The sequence below is a fragment of the Cebus imitator genome, unplaced genomic scaffold (assembly GCF_001604975.1).
Source record: "Cebus imitator isolate Cc_AM_T3 unplaced genomic scaffold, Cebus_imitator-1.0 Scaffold13, whole genome shotgun sequence".
NCBI lineage: Eukaryota > Metazoa > Chordata > Mammalia > Primates > Cebidae > Cebus > Cebus imitator.
This window is the reverse complement of record NW_016107328.1, coordinates 10166369-10187592: the sequence shown is the minus strand read 5'-3', so window position 1 is coordinate 10187592 and position 21224 is coordinate 10166369. Positions and strand designations below refer to the sequence as shown.

The following is a 21224-nucleotide window of genomic DNA, read 5'->3' as shown; positions in this document are numbered from 1 at the left end:
TCCCACTTAAAATTTTGTTTTGAAGAAAAATTTAAAGTTGCAAGGCTGTACAATAGAAATTCTGTTATTTGATTTTAATGTTGGGTAGTTAGTGAGCAAATGTATAATAATTGAAGCGAGTCTCCCAAAGCAACCATGTACAAAGGAGTACAGCTTCAACAGCCACAATTTGTCACTCTTTACGGTGCAGGTTTTTGGATCCCTTGACCAGCTTGGTGGCCAACTCCAAAATGTGCACCTTTTCCTTCCAACTTCTCTTTTTAGAGATCATTAAAGCATGCTGCGCTTTCTAGAAATCCTATTTGACATTCAGGTGTGTGACACAGCGTCTGAACTAACAATAAAAACTGAAGGCTGGGCATGGTGGCTCGCGCCTGTTAATTCCAGTACTTTGGGAGGAGGAGGTGGGCAGATCATGAGGTCAGGAATTTGAGACCAGCCAGCTGGAAGACCAGTCTAAGCAACATGGTGAAAGCCTGTCTCTACTAAAAATACAAAAATTAGGCAGGTGTGGTGGCATGTGTCTGTACTCCCAGCTACTTGGGAGGTTAACACAAGAGAATTGCTTCAACCCAGGAGGCAGAGGTTGCAATGTGCCACTGTACTCCCACCTGGGCAACGGAGAAAGACTCCATCTCAGGTAGAAAAAAAAAAGATTGATTACACATGAATACATAAATGAGTTATTTCAGAAAACATACACATACATCTTCTCAGAGCTTCTAATAATGATCCTTCAGAGGTTATAATTATGTGCTACAAAGTTTTATTAAAGAAGAACTGTCCCTGTGGTCCTAGCGACTTGGGATGCTGAGGCAGGAGGATTGCTTGAGTCCAGGAGGTGGAGGCTACAGTGATTGTGCCATTGCACCTTAGCTTTAGAGTGAGACCCTATCTAAACAAAAAAACAACTCCCCAAAACGTGTCAATCCAATGTATCTTGAGTTCATTAAGGTATTTGGTAAGTCACTCATAAATGCCTTGTGGATAAGATAGAGAAAGTAGGTCTGTAGGTTTTGATGTACTGAACTAGAAATATGTGAGTTAAGCAATTACAACCAAAAGGGTTTCTGGTAGTGTGTAAAATGGCCTAGACTGAAAAAAAAGTTTTATCAGTGACTTGAATGAAAGCATGCTTAACATATTTGCCTGTGACAGAAGCTACAAAGACAAGTAATATACTGGACAGCTGATACAGATTTTAAAAAGACCTCTTAGTAGACAGATGGGCTGAATCCAACAAAATGAAATTTAACAAAAAATGTGAATACCTAAATTTAGATTAAAATTAATAATACAAAAATCTACAAGAATTTATAATTCATATTTATAATGAAAAACCACTTACATGGCACACATATGAAGTATGATTATATGAGATTTTTTAATAAACTTAAACATTTAAATATTCATATGCTTGTTTTTACAAGAAATATTTATACTTACAAAAATTATTCTTTCGTTGCTTTAAAAATTTCAGAATTTTTGTTGCTCTTAATGGTAGCAATCTATCCTTATTATTATGTAATTCCCTTTCAGGAAAATAAAAAGGTATAATCTTGCTTAAACCTGTATTCCAGTATTAATTTCCTACGGCACTTATAAGCTTAGAAGAATGTCTATTTTATGGTTAACATTCAAAAATGATTCTCTATTATCATTGTAACTATAGTCACTTAATATATTTACTTACTATAGAAAAAGAATATAGTCACTACTTGTGTATTTCATGAAAGGTTCTTTTTTTCCTTTTTGCAAGATGGGCCTTACTCTGTCATACAGGTTGGAGTGCAGTGGTGTGATCACAGCTCACTGCAGTCTCAAATTCCTGGGCTCACACAATTTTCCCACCTCAGCCTCCCAAGTAGCTAGGATAACAGGTGTATAGCACCATACCCAGCTAAATTTACTTTTTGTAGAGATGGGGACTCACTATGTTGCTCAGGCTGGTTTTGAACTCTTGGCCTCACACAATCCCACCACCTCAGCCTCCCAAGTGGCTGACATTACAGGTAGAAGCCATTGTGCCTGGCCATGGAACAATTCTTATACATCATGGGCATGGCTAAATATATCTCTTTTTAACATGTCAGTCTTTTTAGTTAAAAGACATTGATTCCATCAAGATGAATGATGTACCATATCTTTTCATGGAATATATTTACCAAAATTTATACAGACTATACTATGTGCCAACCTGTGCTAGGTGCTGGATAGACCATATGAATAAAAGAGATATAACTCATATCCTCATGAATCTTCCCACCTACAGTTCTACAGAGAAATTAAATAAACACATGAATAAATACATAATTATAACTGTAAGTGCTATAAAGGAAAATAACAAGGTGTGATAGAGAATAACTGCAGGCATAATTTACGTGGGCACTGTGGATCAGTGAATTCTGTCTGTGAGAAATAGATAAACCAGAGCAGAAAGAATGCATAGGAGTTAGCCAGGCAAAGAGTGGGTTTAAGAACATTTTAAGTAGTGAGGACAGCATATTCCCTGTGGAAAGAAAAAGCTATATGGAGCTTACTAAGGAATAAAGCACAAGAGAGAAATGGTAAGAGAAGAGCCTAGAAAGCAGGGAGGAGCCAGATCATGCAGAATCTAGCTGAACATGTCAAGGTGTTTTGGTAACAATGAATGTGAGGAGAATCCATTGAAGGGTTCAAGCAGAGAAGTGACATGATTTACTTTATTTTAAAAAGTTGACTCCGGCTGTGAAGTGAAGACTGAATTGAAGGGAGGCAAGGGTGAAACTGATGAGACCAGCCACTGAAATAATTAAGGTGAAAGATGAAAGATGAGGTGTTGATTAGATCAAGTTGTTCCCTGGCAATTTATAATACCAAGTGAATCCAAAAGAGTCATCAATAAGTCTCACGGGATTTCCTAAAATGGCATTTAGAGTAGCAGACTAGTTTTTTATCTATGAAAATATTAACACTTATAATACACTCATAAAACTGGTTCATTTAGGAATATATTTTTTCTTATATTACATTGTGACTTCCTTAAAGGCAGGGCCTAGGTCACATCTAACCACTTAAAAACACAGACCATCTAGCAGAATGGTATATATGTATTAGTGTCAGAAAGAAATATTTGGTGAGTCAATGTAAAACATAAATTACATGATAAGTTTGTCATAAAGATAGCATCATCTCATGGACTGCTTGAGAAAAAACTGTAGTCCTAAAATTATGTGTCAGTTTGTTCCAGAATATTTGAAAGAACATTGTGAGGAATAAAAGAAAGTGAAGTTTATTTCTATTGACTTATAATACCTGACTCAGAAGATAAGTTACTGTATTAGTCCATTTTCACAATGCTATAAAGAAATACCCCAGACTCAGTAATTTATAAAGAAAAGACGTTTGACTGACTCACAGTTCAGCATGGCTGGGGAGGCCTCAGAAAACTTAGAATCATGGCATAAGGCAAAAGGGAAGTAAGGCACCTTTTTCACAAGGTAGCAGGAAGGTGAATTGCCAAGCGAAGCGGGAAGAGCCCCTTATAAAAACCATCAGATCTTGTGAAAAATCACTCACTATGGCATGGGGGAACTGCCCTCGTGATTCAATTAATTCCCTTGACAAGTGGGGATTATGAGAATTAGGGAGATTACAACTCAAGATGAGATTTGGGTGAGGACACAAAGCCTGACCATATGCGTTATAAAATGTGTTAAGAGGTCACGTGTGGTTGCTCACACCTGTAATCCCAGCACTTTGGGAGGCCGAGGTGGGCGGATTACTTGAGGTTAGGAGTTTGAGACCAGCCTGGTCAAAAGGTGAAACCGTCTGTACTAAAAATACAGAAATTAGCTGGGCATGGTAGTGTGTGCCTGTGATCCCAGCTACTTGGGAGACTGAGGCAGGAAAATTGCTTGAACCTGAGAGGTGGAGGTTGCAGTAAGCCGAGATTGTGCCCTGCACTCCAGCCTGGGCAAAAAGAGTGAGACCCTGTCTCAAAAAAAAAAAGAAAAAAATGTGTTAACATATCAACAAAGTTCACTAGGCTTTCTTGCATAGTTTGGTGATTAATGCCTTTACCTATGATCAATATCATCTGACTAGATAGCAGAGATTCTGTGTCTTACCAGAATAATTTTCTGTGCTATATGTTAACTTTATTATGTATTTGGGTATTTAAGGAAAAAAATTCAAAGCACAAAAGTTCCTTACTTATAAAAGAGTTAACTCCTTTTATACTTTTTAACTGTATTACCTTTTATTCTTTTTTAAAAAAATATCCTTATCATTTTGATTAGACAACCAAAAATTATTTGTCAAGTATCCATGGTCTATTTAAATCACATGTGCAAGTTTTCTCTGATAACTTAAAATTTGATCCCGAACATACAGTAAATTTAAAAAAAAAATGTCAGGGCACCTAAAACTATTTTGTACTTATCTACGAAGTCCAGAGTCCCAGAAAAACAAAAAAAGAAATAAAACTATCTTTGAAATTTCCAGCAAAGCCACTAGAAATCACAAAAATTTGTTTTTAGCACAGATAAAGAGCTGTAATATCAAAAGAGAAGCCTAGTCTTCCCTAGGTTATATTTATATAGGCAAAATTTTATTAATGTAAACATATTAAAATATGTATGCTTTGTGTAAAGTCTCTGGAGAAATGTTAATGCTCTCCCTGTCCACATTGCTTTCTTTTTCCCTTTATAAATTGTGGTAATCAAGATTTGCCATTTGCAAATCTTCTCTGGTAAATGTCTATTCAAGTCTTTTGCTCATTTTTGTTTTTATTTATTTATTTTTAATTTCAATAGGTTTTGAGGAGAACAGGTAGTGTTTGTTACATAAATAAGTTCTTTAGTAGTGATTTCTGAGATTCTGGTGCACCCATCACCCGAGTAGTATACATTGTACATAGTGTGTATAGTCTTTTATCACTCACCCCTCTCCCACACTTTCCCCCAGTTCCCTACAAGTTCATGATTCTTACGCCTTTGCAGCCTCATATTGATAGATGCAGGCGGCAGATAAGGCAGAGTATCCCCAGAGAATCTCCAACTGGCCTGAGCACTGGCAGGATAGGGTAGAGCCATGGGAAGTTTGGAAGTTTACACCATTTGTAGGGGGATGGAGCCTGGGCTCTTCAGGTCACATGTGTGGTGGCCTGCAAGTCAATCTGTGAGGAGGGAAACCTGCTAGCAGGACTTGTTCTCGCTTTGCTGAGGGTTCCTGTTTCCCTTTTTTCCCCACACAATAAACCCTGCCCTACTCATCCTAGAATGTGTCTGTGCACCTAAATTATCCTGGCTGTGCAACAAGAACCAATTTTTTTTCCTACAACTTTTTTGGCATCCAACATGGGGCCTGAGGAAGGGTAAGTACCATCCAACCTAAAAATCTTTTTTCCTTTCGCTTCTAAGCCTTTTTCTCCTCAGACCTCTTCTGAGAGTAGAGGAAACTATGCACCACCCTATCCCAACAGCTGCAGGCATGTGCAAGATGGACCAGTGAATGGCAGCTCCCCCACTCCCCATCTGGCGAGGACTGGGATGCATGGCCCAAGTATACCCAATGGCAGGCTGGCCAGTGCTCCCTGCCTGGCATCGGTGGAGCCTTCCCCTCCCCAGGTGAAGTGGTCCCACTCTGTGGGAGAGCAATTAAGTTTTTCTCAGGGGTGGAAGAACCATTTGCATAAGAATAAGAGGTTCTTCCCCAGGCATCTTTTTTCTTTTCTCCACCCTGTTAGCAGTAAACACAGCCTTGAGTTTAAGCTGTCTTTTCCTTTTCTCAACCAGGTCAGGAGTTGACTTTTAAGTGAAGTTTTCTTCTTCTTCTTCTTCTTTTTTTTTTTTTGGTTTGTTTTTGTTTTCTTTTATTTTTTGGAAGACATTTTGCTGGGCTGGGAATAATGGGGATCACCATTTAAATTCCCTGTAGAGTTTTAACTGTGAAAAAGGATTTGTGAGTTTGGTCTTAAACTGTAACCAATTTGGTGTGATTTGCATGACTTTCTTTATGGTCAGCAAACTTTGCTGCAGGCCTCCATCTTGTTTTATGTCTTTGGGAGCAAGACCTGGAACCATGTGGCAACGTTTTGCTCTAGCCTCTGATATTTTACAATGGCGGCATTGGGTTGAGTCCTGGCTTAGGGAATCAGTCCTTTCTGGTTTGACATCTGTGTGACCTTTGTTATTTGTTGATTCTCTTTCTCTCCATGAACTGCCTTGGATTTTCCTTTCTTTGAAACTTTAGTGAAGTTTGAAAGCCAGAAATATTGCCTGCATGGCATGGCTAAAGTTGAGTAATAAGGGGGTTAAAAGGACTTTCTTAAAGAGTGCTCAGCTTAATTAAAAGTGTATATTCAAGTTATAGGTATAGTTAAAAGGGCTTTAAGTTTTTCTTTTCTTGGATCTTGTTTTGCTGGAAAAAGTTTTCTCAGTTGACTGAATTATTTTTCTCCATTTGCCTTGCCACCCTCAATGCACACATAAGGAGGAGAGACCTCCATTTTCCTCATGGAACCCCAGGAATTAAAAGTGGATAGATCCCTTTCAAAACCTGTTTTTGCCCCATCTACGCCTATTTATTATGTGTTAGAAGTTGCATGTCTTCCTGGCCCTGCCTTTAAAGGGCTCCACCAGGAGGTCAATAATCCAATTAGGTGATTGATAACAAAAGATCTTACGGTGATTGGGTATTCTTTTGCCTGTCTGTGTAGGTGATTGATAACAAAAGATCTTACGGTGATTGGGTATTCTTTTGCCTGTCTGTGTAGTTATATCTGTGTTGTGTGTGTGATGCCTATAAAAAGAGCTCTAAGTAATTGGTCTAAAGGAAGATAAGTGCTTGGATGAAAATTTTTTTTAAAGTGAAGATAAAAGGCATGGTACCTTTCAGTTTATGTGACTTTAATCTTTGAGAAATAAAACAGCCTTAAAGAATATTGGTAAAAAGCAGATGTCATCAAAATATAAGTAGGTGGGCTAAATTATGCAGGCTAGGTGCTAGGCTTGCTAAATGTTTGAAGCATATAAAATACTTTTTTGGGTTTTAAGAATGATTTCACTTGCCTGATCCATAATTGGTAAGGCTGAGGACATGTAGAACTAACCACATCCTTAATTATGCTGGAAGGAGTTAAATCTTGGCAGCACCTAGCACATAATGAAAACAACTTATCAGTTTTTACATTAAAGTTAAAAATTTCTAGGAGTTACCATTATAACATATAACTCAAACTACTGGAAATAAATTTACATGTGTGTTGTATAAGACTAATAAAATGTATTTTTAGTAAAAGATTATAAAAAGACATAAATATGTAAATTCTTGCCCAGGGTTAAGCAGTTGTTTTGAATTAAATAAAATAAAGTTCAAAGTTCATACAAGTGGTAGATGGATTGTAAAAATTAATCTTGAAAAAAATTCCATGTGTGAATATATTGCCTAAATTCAAAAAGATATTATATGGTTTTTTAGTGAATTGAACATTGAAATAAAAGCACAAGACACTCTTAAGGCACTAATCTGCTCTTTTGCAAAATTTGTAAAAGGTATAAAAGATTTTTGCCTTTTTAACATAACCGAGTCATCATTTTGGCAAAATAAATAATTCGTGGTAATCTGGAATTCTATTTCATAATAACAAGTGTTTTAAACCTCTAAAAAATTTTATAGGCCTCTCAAAATCAAACTTGTCTTTCCTTACACCTGGCTTTTTTGGATACTACAAAGGACCCCTGGAGCATCCAAAAAAGAGGTAAACAGGATTTTTTGTCATGTTTAGTTACATGGGATTGCCAAATGGTGTTTAATCTTCTTTAGGTTATATTTTGGGGAATAATACTAATATATGTTCCCAAATTGCATGGAATTTCTAAAATCCTAATGTCTAAAGTATATGCTATCAATCATAATTAAGGTTATGTCAAGTTATTATAAACCACAGAGAAAACCAAACTTCTTTGTCAATGGTGCTTTTAACTATAACTACCCTGGACATTTTGTTATTTGGACAATTGTTGTCTTGTTTTGATCCTTTTCAAAAGATGGTTTATAATCAGCTATAGGACTCTAACAGGTGCTCTCAAATGCAGGTTTCTAATAATTTTGGAGACTGTGACATTGGAACAAAGAAAAAACATACAGGACTCATGAAGAATTAAAATGTTCACAACTATGAGGCCAGGCGCGGTGGTTCATGCCTATAATCCCAGCACTTTGGGAGGCTGAGGCAGGTGGATCACCTGAGGTCAGGAGTTTGAGACCAGCCTGGCCAACATGGTGAAACTGTCTTTACTAAAAATACAAAAATTAGCTGGGTGTGGTGGCAGGTGCCTATATTCCCAGCTACTCAGGAGAATCGCTTGAACATGGGAGGTGGAGGTTGCAGTGAGCTGAGGTCACACCATTGTAATCCAGCTTGGGTGACAAGAGCAAAACTCCACTTCAAAACAAACAAACAAACAAGAACAGAGTTAACTAAATGGACTAAATGCAGAAAACTGAAGCAATCTTTTTGGCTTTTTTGGAATATTGCTGATCCCTGTTTTATTCTTCAGGTTCATGGAAACTTATTTTGAACAATTTACAGCTCTAAATAATTAAGTAAGGTATACTGTGAACAAAATTTGGAGTATGTTTGTTTCTCTCTGCCTGGTTCCTCTAGAATTGGGAAAGTATTTGTGAGTATTCTTAACTTTTGGCAATACAGTTGTTTGGATTAGTACAATAAAAGTCCATTTTCTTTTGCAACAGGATGCAATTGGAGAAACTGGTTGTTTTACCAAGGCTTGGACTGGAAGGGTATGCTTCCCTTTTAGGAGTCAAGCTTGGCTTGCAGAGCTGATAAAAGCCCCTTGAGAAAACTGGCCTTATATCGTTGTCTACACAGTTCCTGTACAGGGTTCCTGACCTGTGGTCAGTAAACAATATCTCTTTCTAACAGGCCCAAGACCCCCAAGTACCCTGGGAACTTAAGAGGAGAGGATCACCCAACTCATAGGTATTTGAGGACAAACCTGTGGCTGGGCTTGGCTTTAAAATGTCTTACCTGAGATTCCTTGTGGAACAGAGTTCCATCAAAGCCAGTCTAAAAGGCCTATTAGGAAATAGTTATTCTTGCTGCATTTTATGCAAATAATCAGGCCTAATATAAGACTAAAGTCTGTTTTGCAAACAACTCAGTCCTATCACAATTTGTATTTTTAACAAAAATAAAAAACGGACAGAGAGAAATTGTTTCACAACTTATACATCTGTCATTAAATTTTAAACTCACTAGTTGTTTTCAAGTTTCTACGTACATTTTAGACTAACCCTGCTTATTTCTGTGAACGAACCAGCAATTTCTGGCTACAGCTCAGAAAGAACAAAAGGGATGGGTAATGTAGAAATCTGGATCGATATTCTAGTTCTGAGCAATTATCCTGCAAATCCTGCCAGGTGATGGGAATAAATAGGATGCCCATCACCTGGAGGTTTCCTTTTTGGGACAGTAAGACCAAGGGAGCTAACCAAAGCCAAGCACCATGCACCCAAATCTCAGCAAGCATAAATATAGCCACCAGATATCTGGGTGTGTCACAAGACAACCTTTTCTCTCCCTTGTTAGAGGAGGACTCAATTCCATAGCTTCACCTTAGCATTCAGCTTATGATAAGGAATCCATTAAACCCCTCCCCACCCTGAGACACATTTTTGTCTCAAACTCAATTTCAAGCTGCTGGTCAAGAAAATGGTACTTACCTCCATTTTCCTCATGGAACCCCAGGAATTAAAAGTGGATAGATCCCTCTCAAAACCTGTTTTTGCCCCATCTACGCCTATTTATTATGTGTTACCATAGTTTGCACATGCTACAACATGTGGAAAAACCTAAAGACTCCAATAAAAAACTATTAGAACTGATACACAAATTCAGTAAAGTGGCAGGATACAAAATCAACATACGAAAATTTGTAGCATTTCTTTTTTTTTTTTTTCAGATGGAGTCTTGTTCCATCACCCAGGCTGGAGTGCAATGGCGTGATCTCAGCTCACTGAAACCTCTGCCTCCCAGGATCAAGCAATTCCCCTGTCTCAGCCTCTCGACTAGCTGGGACTACAGGCACCTGCCAACATGTCCGGCTAATTTTTTGTATTTTTAGTGGAAACGGGTTTCACCTTGTTGGTGAGGCTGGTCTCAAACTCCTAACCTCAGGTGATCCAGCTGCCTTGGCCTCCCAAAGTGCTGGGATTAGAGGTGTGAGCCACTGTGCCCAGCCAATTAATAGAATTTCTATATGTCAACAGTGAACAATATGAAAAAGGAATTAAGAAAGTAATCCTATTTATAATAGTTACAAATAAAACACACAGAAAGAAATTTAACCGAAGAAGTAAAAGATTTCTACAATGAGAAGCATAAAACATTTTTGCAAGATATTGAAGTGGACACACCAAAAAAATGAAAAGACATTCCATGTTCATGGATTGGAAGAACCAATATTGTTAAAATGTCCATACTTCCCAAAGCAATCTATGGACTCAATGCAATCTCTATCACAATACCTTCACATAAATAGAAAAATTAATCATAACATTTATACAGAACCACAAAAGACCCAGGATAACCAAAGCTATCCTGAGAAAAAATAAAAACAAAACTGGAGGAATTATTACCTGACTTCAAATTATACTACAGAGCTACAGTAGCTAATACACCATGGTACTGGCATAAAAACAAACACATAGACCAATGAAATAGAATAGAGAACCTAGAAACAAATCCATATATGTACAGCAAGCTCATTTTGACAGAGAGTCAAGAACATACACTGGGGAAAGGACAGTCTCTTTAATAAAGGGTGCTGGGAAAACTGGATATCCATATGCAGATGATTAAAACTAGACACCTATCTCTTGCCATATATAAAAATCAAATAAAAATGATTAAAGACTTAAATCTAAGACTTGAAACTATGAAACTACTAAAAGAAAACACACAGAAAACTCTCCAGGACATTGGACTGGGCAAAGATTTCTTGAGTGATACCCTACAAACACAGGCAACCAACGAAAAAAATGGACAAATGGGATCACATCAAGTTAAAAAGCTTCTTCATAGCAAAGGAAACAATCAATAAAGTGAGCAGACAATCCAAGGAATGAAAGAAAATATTTGCAAACTATGCATCTAAAAAGGGATTAGTAGCCAGACTATATAAACAATTCTATAGGAAAAAATATATAACAATCCAATTTAAAAATGGGCAAAAGATCTGAATAGATGTTTCTCAAAAGAAAACATAGAAATGGTAAACAAGTATATGAAAAGGTGTTCATCAGCATTGATCATCAGAGAAATGCAAATCAAAACTATAATGAGATATCATCTCATCTCAGTTAATAGAGCTTTTATCCAAAAGAAAGGGAATAAAGAATATCAGTGAGTATGTGGAGAAAGGGGAACACTTGTACGCTACTTGTGGGAATGTAGGTTGGTATAGCCACTACACAGAATAGTATAGAGGTTCCTCGAAAAACTAAAGACAGAATTACATATGATCCAGCAATCCCCCTGGTAGGTATATATACAAAATAAAGGAAATCAGTATATTGAAGAGATATCTGCACTTCCATGTGTATTGTAGCACTATCAATCTGAGTGTCCATTGGCAGATAAATAAAGAAAATGTGGTACATATATACAATGGAGTACTGATTAGCTATAAAAAATAATGAGATACTATCATTTGCAACAACATGGATGGAAATGGAAGACATTGTTAAATGAAATAAGTCAGGCATAGAAAGACAAACTTTGCATGTTCTCACTTACTTGTGGGAGCTAAAAATGAAAACAATTGAACTCATGCAGATAAAGATGGTAGAATGATGGTTACAGAGGGTGGAGAGGGTGGGGAGGGGGAGTGGGAAATGGGAATGCTTAATGGGTACCCAAAATATAGTTAGATACAATGGATAAGATCTCAATGGCACAACAGGGTGATTATGATCAGCAATAATTTGTTGTACATTTAAGAATAAATTAGGGAATACGATTGGATGGTTGTAACACAAAGAAATGATGAATGCTTGAGGTGATGGATACCCATTTACCCTGATATGATTATTACCCTTTGTATGCCTGTATCAAAGTATCTCACATGCCCCCATAAATATATCCACTACTGTGTACCCCACAAAATTAAAATTAAAAAAAGTCTACATTTGGTAATATCTTCCAAGAAGCTATGGAAGCTAACTTGGTTTTTTCCTCTCCAAATTTTGGATGTTTTGCTTCCTAAGTATTTAAAACCCAAATTTCGCTCTATTATTTGTTTTTCTTCTCCACCCCTCTCATTTTATATCCATATTCGGGATTTAGATCAGTATTTTTTTTTTTTTTTTTTGCATCCAGTATCTAAATTATCACTGTTTAAAGATTTGTACTTATCAATTTAATCTTTTACAATCTGGCTTTTTTTCCCCAAGGTATCATTCAGCCAGTGACTGAATAAACAAACATGCAGCCTAAAAAGTTTACTTATGATGAGGAACCAAAGAATTTATATCAAAGTCAACTCTGCAAATGGTTGTAATGAGGGCCTAGTGAATGAAAAAAAAAAAGAGATGCAAAATAATGAGAAAAAACAGGAAGGTTAATATATATCAACTATTTGCTTGACCAATCTGTCTAGATTTTAAGACTCAAAGTGATTCTTTTAAGAGGTAATCTTAAGTCCAGCAATTTATTTAAAGATATCTGATGAAATTGGTAAGACAAAAATAACTTCTGAGCAATGAATTTCTTGCAAGTCATTTGATAAAAGTTCATTGTCACAAATGACAGAATCTTAATGATAGCAGAGTACTTTAGTCACAGGAGAAACTATTAAATTCCTTGATGGATATACTCAGTGGCACTTACACTTTCACAAGAAAGCAATGCTGAAAATCCATCAGCATAAAACAACACATCTTCCATATGTTACAGCCTATCTCCAAGGAGAAGAAGTAGAATGCATATTTGCAAAATCATTAATGCAAAAGCTTCTTGTCTTACCCGTTCATCTGTTGAATGATGGGAATAATTGATGAGACCAGGGATGGGCTGCTCACCGTGTGCCATGACAACAGCAGGACTGGTGTAGAATGGATGCTTCTAATGCACAACACATAACAACTATGAATATAGTGACAGGAAAACATGAAACTATACAAGCAAAATGACTAAAAAGGAAAAAAGGTAAAAACAAATGGAAAAATGAAATGCTAACATTTTCCAAATGTAGAATGACAGAACCAGCTTAGATTTTAAATGCCAAAACTTTTCTCTTAAGATTGAAATTTATGGCACTTCTTACTCTTTTAAAGAGTAAAAGAAAAAGAACATATAATGATTTAAAAATGCACCTATTTCACAAATTAGTATCATAAAAAAACCACACACAACTTAAATACTTACTAGCCTTAAGTAGCTACTTACTGGATTACTGAATGGACACTTCGAAAGGATTTCTTGGTGATTCTAATCTATACATTATTTAAAAAACACCTCACTATGCTGATAGCCAAAATATCTGGATGATCCATGAAACTCTGAGAATTATTTCATATAGCAATTAAATTTTTAATGTTTATGCTCTTAATGAAAAATTATGATTTCTAGAATTGATATGCTTTCTGAAGATATTAAGGCACGCTAGGTGGACTTTAGTAGGTATGAAGAATAAATCATTTTCTGTAACTTTAAGACAGCTGAATTTACTCAAGTAACTCATGGCAGTATATTTACCCCTGGAGTTGCCCAAAGAGAATTTGTAATACTTTGGTATTGTCCTAATAATATTTATTACTTAATTAAATTAAACATGCAAATATATCTATTTCTTATCTATACCACTAGGGTAATTTGTGTCAAGTAATATTTGAATAAGTTATTAGTTAAGAAACATTCAACAATTGCTGAAAAGCTTTGTCTTTATAAAAATCCTTATTAATATTTCCTAACTCTTTGTTGAATCATCTAAGGTCTTTTATCTTCAGTTTGCTGTTCCTTTAAGAATTTGTGAAGTTTTGATATTTTGAATATATAAACATTATATATTTAATATGTCCACAAAAATGACTTCTCCAAAGAGTTCTGAAACGTCACATTGTTTATCATGGTAGCTATTACTTCAATAGGTAACAGCTCATCAGTAATGCCTCAGGGCTCAGAATAAACTTCAGTGCCCTCAAGGAACCTATATCAAGAAGGAAACATAGTAGTGGAGTGTCATGGACATCCTATTTATTTATTTATTTGGGATGGAGTCTCACTCTGTTGCCCAGGCTGGAGTGCACTGGCACAATCTTGGCTCACTGCAACCTCCACCTCCCAGGTTCAAGCGATTCTCCTGTCTCAGCCTCCCAAGTAGCTGGGACTACAGGCACCCACCACCACGCCTGGCTAACTTTTGTATTTTTAGTAGAGATGTGGTTTCACCATATTGGCCAGGCTGGTCTTGAACTCCTGACCTTGTGATCAGCCGCCTCAGCCTCCCAAAATGCTGGGATTATAGGCATAAGCCACCATGCCCAGCCCATCCCACTTATTTTTTTAGGTTCTCTGAAAAAGTATTAAATGTATGGAGGGATAGGATGGAAAACAGATAAAACCAGTACATTTACCTGTGGGTCCTTTAGACCTCTGAGTGTCTTTCATCAGGCTTACCTTGGCAGCAATGGCTGCTGCAGTTATATGTGATGAGGAACTATCTTCTGTTGAAGCAACACCACTGTCTTTCTTCTCTTCTTCCTCTTCCTCACATTGAACCCCTTTATCTTCTGTCTGTTTATGGGGACTGGTTGTAGGAGGAGGGGAAAGAGGAGGTGGTGGGGAAGGCAAATCTTCAAGTTCATCATGCACCTCCTTTACTTTTACAATGGCATCACGTAGAAGGTCAATGGCATGAGGTAGAGCTGGCAGTATGAATTGAAAGCATTCCTGTATGCCAGAGAAAGAAAAAAATTAAGATGGAGCACTTTTGTAGTTATATAAGATGGTGGCAATCAAATTGATTTGTGATTTTGGATCTGCATTTTCCTCCATCAATCTCAAGAATTCATCATATGTAAAACATCGTCTTAGCAATATGCCATGAAATACGCATAACATAAAGTACAGTATTCTGTATAAGCTAAGGAACAACAGTGGTATAAAAGCATATATTCTGATGACTGTTCCTTTTGCCGTGCAAAAGCTCCTTAGTTTAAATAGGTCCCAGCTATTTATCTTTGTTTTTATTGCAGTTGCTTTTGGGTTTTTGGTCATGAAATTCTTGTCTAAGCCAATGTCTAGAAGGGTTTCTCCAATGTTATCTTCTAGAAATTTTATAGTTTCAGGTCTTAGGTTTAGGTTCTTAATCCATCTTGAGTTGAATTTTATGTAAGGTGAGAGTTGAGGATCCAGTTTCACTCTCCTACACGGCTAAATGGCCTGCCAATTATCCCAGCAACATTTGTTGAAAAGGTTATCCTTTTCCTAGCTTATGTTTTTGTTTGCTTTGTTGAAGATCAGATGGGTGTGTTTGGTTTTATTTCTGGGTTCTCTATTCTGTTCCATTGATCTACGTGCCTATTTTCATGCCAGTACTACACTGTTTTGGTGACTATGGCCTTACAGTGTGGTCTGGAATCAGGTACACATGTTGCCTTCAGATATGTTCTTTTTGCTTAGTCTTGCTTTGACTATGCAGGCTCTTTTTTGAGTCCATATGAGTTTTAGAATTGTTTTTCCTAACTCTGTGAAGAATGATGGTGTTATTTTGATGGGGATTGCACTGAATTTGTAGACTGCTTTTGGCAGTATGGTCATTTTCAAAATATTGATTCTACCAATCCATGAGCATGGGATGTGTTTACATTTGTTTCTGTCATCTATGATTTCTTTCAGCAGTGTTTTGTAATCTTCACAAACTATACATCTGACAAAGGACTACTATCCCAAATCTACAACGAACTCAAATCCATAAGAAAGAAAACAATCCCATCAAAAAGTGGGCTAATGACATTAATAGACAGTTCTCAAAAGAAGATATACAAATGGCTAACAAATATATGAAAAAATGCTCAACATCACTAATGATCAGAGAAATGCATTTCAAAACTACAATTTGATACCACCTTACTCCTGCAAGAATGGCCATAATCAAAGAATAAACAAACCGTACATGTTGCTGTGGATCAGGGAAAACTTCTACACTGCTGGTGGGAATGTAAACTAGTACAACCGCCATGGAAAACAGTGTGGAGATACCTTAAAGAACTAAAAGTAGAACTAATATTTGATCCAACAATCCAATTACTGGGTATCTACCCAGAGGAAAAGAAGTCATTGTTCAAAAACAATGCTTTCACACACCTTTGTAGCAGCATAATTCATAATTACAAAATCATGGAACCAACCCAAATGCCTATTAATCAATATATATATATGATTTTTTTATCTACTCATTGATTGATAATATATATAGATATATATTCATGTGTATATATGATGCATATATACATATATATGCATCATATATGAATATATTATATATACATATGTACATGTATACATGATATACATATACATGTCATATATACATGTATATATACATCATATATATATGATGTATATATACATTATATATACATCATATATATATATGATGTATATATAATGTATATATACATCATATATATATATGATGTATATATACATGTATATATACATCATATATATATATATATACATATATATATGATGGAATACTACTCAGCCTTAAAAAGGAATGAATTAACAGCATCTGCAATGACCTGGATGAGATTAGAGATTATTATTCTAAGTGAAGTAACTCAGGAATGGAAAGTCAAACATTGTATATATCACTGATATGATATGTGGGAGCTAAGTTATGAGGATGCAAAGGGGTAGGTATGATACAATGGACTTTGGGGACTTGTGGGAAAGAGTGGGAGGTGGGCAAGGGATAAAAGACAACAAATATGGTGCAGTGTATACTGCTTGGTTGGTGGGTGCACCAGGATCTCACAAATCACCACTAAAGAACTTACTCCTACACCCAAATACCATCTGTATCTCAATAACTTATGGAAAAATAAAAAAATAAAAGATTGAGGACAGGCATGGATGGTCAGAATCAGATCCTCTTTAAAAAAAAAAAGCATGCACTGCATTTTTTTAAAAGTAAAATTTGTGTATCCAACTTGGTAGTTTAAAGATGCCTTATGAGAAAGTCAGGAAAGATGGGAAAGAAGCCCAAGAGTTTGAGGCTGCAGTGAGCTATGATTCTTTAACTGCATACCAGCTGGAATGACAGTGAGACTCTGTCTCTAAAAACTAAAGAAATACATACATGCTAGAAACATGTATACTACCCTCTTTTCCATCCCTTCCTCCCCAAGAGAAAACCTACATACCCAAACACATACATATTTAATTATTGGGTTATTTCCATAGCTCTTAAATGATGTATAGAAAATTCCTGAAGAAACTAGGAACATTCCATCCCTTGTTCCCATCTCCTGAGTCAAGACCATTTCTTGATGTGATTCATGCCAAACACTTAAGACACTGCTATATTTTGGATGGGTCAAATCTACTTAATCTTTAATCCAAAAGTAGAGAGAAGCAACTGAGGGTCTTCCATGCAGAAAGTGTTCTCATGAGGCTAAGTAAAGGAATATAAATATTTATATCCAAGTCAAGCAGGAACTTTTACACAGGTGCAAGAAACTTACATCAAAGTGGCCAAAAGATTGTTTAATAGACAGACAAATGAAACTCTATGTTTACTATTAGACACCAAACCTTTGTGTGAAATCTTGAATTTATGGGGAGGGAAGGTAGCCTGTACCTGTCTGTTACTTTCCTGATCCCATCCCCTCATTCTTGAACTGCTGGAGATTGAGCCCCTTTGGGCTTTGGTGAGCCCACAACTGGGGTATATTAATTGATGGTTGATTTCGCTATACTGGCTACTTCTTTTCCCATAGTCTAATCAATTTTTAACACACATGCTGACTGTTTTTCCCTTCCCTTCTCCTTTTCTTGGGGAAATTCAATGAATAAACAAAGATTTATTGGTACTGAAATTGTTTTAAAAGAAGCGGGAAAGAGGTTTCATATTTTTAGCTAGAGCAGGGCACTAAAACTAACAACCATGTGAGAACCAGATTATTTTGTCGAAAGAGCTAAAGTTCTAACTACCATCATAAAGTACAGCGAGGCAACATTGTACAGCATGTAAAATATAAAATAAGCTTGTAAAGAGCACTGCATAAAGTCAATATAACCTGCTGCTGAGGTGCTCCCTATTATCTATAATATACAACCAAAAGAGAATAGGTGAGAAATTAAAAACCAGAACATAAGTCCAGATATATTTGCAGGATAGGTGGAGGTCTTTCTCTTTCACATTTGAAGTATTAGCTTAAACTCTAAGATATAAACAAAATCTTAAAAATTTTTAGAGGGTTACATAACACCTGGAAAGATGTCTAATCTCCTGACCTATCTTTGTATGGCTCAATCAGTTTACTGTTTAAAGATTGTGTAGTAAAGAATTTAACCTTGACTGAGGAGAGGTCTGGCTTGTACACTCAACTTCTGAGAGTGAGTTCTATGTCTTTGGAATTTCATGCCTGTCAGGGCTCCATGTGCAAGCCAGGACCCAAAAAGTCTAAAGTCCGGCCTTCCTGCCTGCCTAGGCTGATCACCCCTACTCCCTCACCCAACCCTGCCATCTTAACTGTTATCATAATAATGTGAATACTCCTCACCCCACCTTACCATCTTAACTACTCTTATCTCACCCGCCATTGTAACTGAACTCAAGGTAATGTATACTCCTTGCCCCTACCCCCACCACTGTAACTAATTTTACTCTGAAACTTTGCACAGCCCACCCCAAACCTATAAAACCAACTCCTATCCCACTGCCCTTTACTAACGCCCTTTTCGGCCTTAGCCCACCTGCACTCAGGTGAATAAACAGCCATGTTGCTCATACAAAGCCTGTTTGGGGGGGTCTCTTCATTCAAAGCGCACGTTTTTAACAATGCCTAATAGTAATGTCTTTGTTTGCTTATGGACTTTGGCCATCAGAGACAGTCTAACATTGTTAGACTACAGTTCAGGAATGAGGGGAAGGTATCAGGAAAAAAACAGACAGGCATGGCCTACCCTTCCTCCCTCCCCATTAATTCAAGATTTCACACAAAGCCTTGCTGTCTAAAAGTAAACATGGAGTTTCATTCATCTGTCTATTAAACAACCTTGTGGCCACTTACACATAAGTTTTTGCACCTGCATAAAAGTTCCTAAGTGACTTGGATATATATATATTCATATTCCCCTTCTTGGCCTTCTGATCCCACTTTCTATACAGAAGGCCCCCAATTGCTTCTCTCTACTTTAGTTTAGGATTAAAGATTACAGGTCAGCCACACTGGCAGTATGTGTTTGAGTCTCAGTAAAAGCTCTGGATACCAAAGGCTCAGGTGAGCATCCCCAGCTGGCATTACTCCAGCTGGTATCACAGACTGATGCAAGAAGGGCGACATGTCCATGTCCCCAAAAAGAGAGGACAACACAAGTTCCTTGTTTGTTACCTCTGCTAGACTCTGCAGAGGTACTCTATGTACTTTCTTCCTTGGCTGACTTTAATCCATATTCTTTCCTTTTTTATTGCAATGAATAATAATCATGAGTATAACCGCTTTCTGTGAGTTCCATGAATGCTAGTGAATTATTAAACCTGAAGGTCCTTTTAGAATCCCCTGAATTGCTATTTTTAGTAGGCCAGGCTGCTCTCAAACTCCCGATCTCTGATGATCTGCTCACCTCAGCCTCCCAAAGTACTGAGATTACAGGTGTGAGCCACCACATCTGCCACTATCAGCTAATTTCTATGATACACAAACATATCAACAGTGGTAGATCAAGGTGATAAATTAGTAAATTAATACAAATTTATGAAAATGTGTATAATGGCTTAGTTATTTCTCTAAGTCTATTCACACCCTACACTGCCTTGGCCAAGTCTTAGGCATATTCACAGTAATACTACTGCTGTGTCTGTCATATAAATGCCATAGTAAACACAGACGCCCAGACAAACATGACTGTATTGCTATCCCCCAACCCCCAAAAAAAAAGCCTTGGCCAAAGGCCAGAAGGTAGCTTGTATGTAGAGTGAAGAATTAACAGTACCCAAAGAGAGTCTGAGGGTAAAAGTAGTTGCCTTAACTATCTGGAGATCTCTAGGTTCTCAGAATGTATGCGTAACAGGAGTGTCTTTGTTTACCTGATGGTTTTGGCCACTAGACAGCCTAACTATATGACTTATAATGGGGACTTTGGGCCACATGGTGTCAGTTTTGGAAGGTAATGGAGAACAACAGTATCAGTCCAATCTCTGGGAAGTGTTAAAGACTAACGTTCATTCACATGGGCAAAATATAATGAATTGCAAAAAAAAATCTGGACATCAAAAACTCAGGTGAGCTTCTCTGATGGCAGTATTACAAGTATATTATCATGCATGAATGCCAGGAGAGTAAAGCATTCATGACTCTACAGGGAGAGGAAAATAGAAGCTCTGTGTTTGGTAGTATTCCTGGACTTTGTCTAATGCACTTCTTCTCTTGGCTGATTTTAATCTGTATCCTTTCCCCATAACAAACCATAACTGTAAGTATAACAGTTTTTATCAGTTCTATGTCTTTCCACTTAATTATTGAACCTGAGACTGACTTTGGGAATCCTGCAATTGGTATTAGAAGTGAGGGCAGTCTTGCGGAGTGCTCCAACTTTTTGGCTGGTTAACTTTCACAGCTGGTCAAAAGTTCTTACACTAAGCCATTCATATGTCCAGGTGATTTACCTGAGATCCTTTCTTGCTACCTGGCAGGTTAATTATGAGCGTTTTCCCTCTGATTCCACAAACAGGCCTGAAAGAAAAGAGAAAGGCGATGAATACTAAATTGCAATGAATGCCCAGTTTAAATACATTAACAACAAAGAACAATCATTTTACTTTACATGTGAACAACTGTTTTAGGAATAAAATTGTTATCTTAATACATTCACTGCTTGCTATACAAATTAGGCATTCTGGTTGAAATTTTTATATTATGGTTACTATGGCAAATTGGAAAAAATGTACTGAATGTGGAATCAGAATAAATTACCTACTTTTGAGGAA

General features: G+C 36.8%; 1 protein-coding gene across 1 annotated transcript in view; it reads right to left on the bottom strand.

The window, feature by feature from the left end:
• GPHN (gephyrin) overlaps nt 1–21224 on the bottom strand; it is a 339003-nt gene that overhangs the window by 238922 nt on the left and 78857 nt on the right. Inside the window, exons 4-6 of the mRNA XM_037728619.1 lie at nt 20904–20970; nt 14684–14956; nt 13031–13129 (exon numbers count right to left, since the gene is read on the bottom strand). Of these exons, the coding sequence (XP_037584547.1) occupies nt 13031–13129; nt 14684–14956; nt 20904–20970 (439 nt within the window). The remainder of the gene's footprint in view (nt 1–13030; nt 13130–14683; nt 14957–20903; nt 20971–21224) is intronic.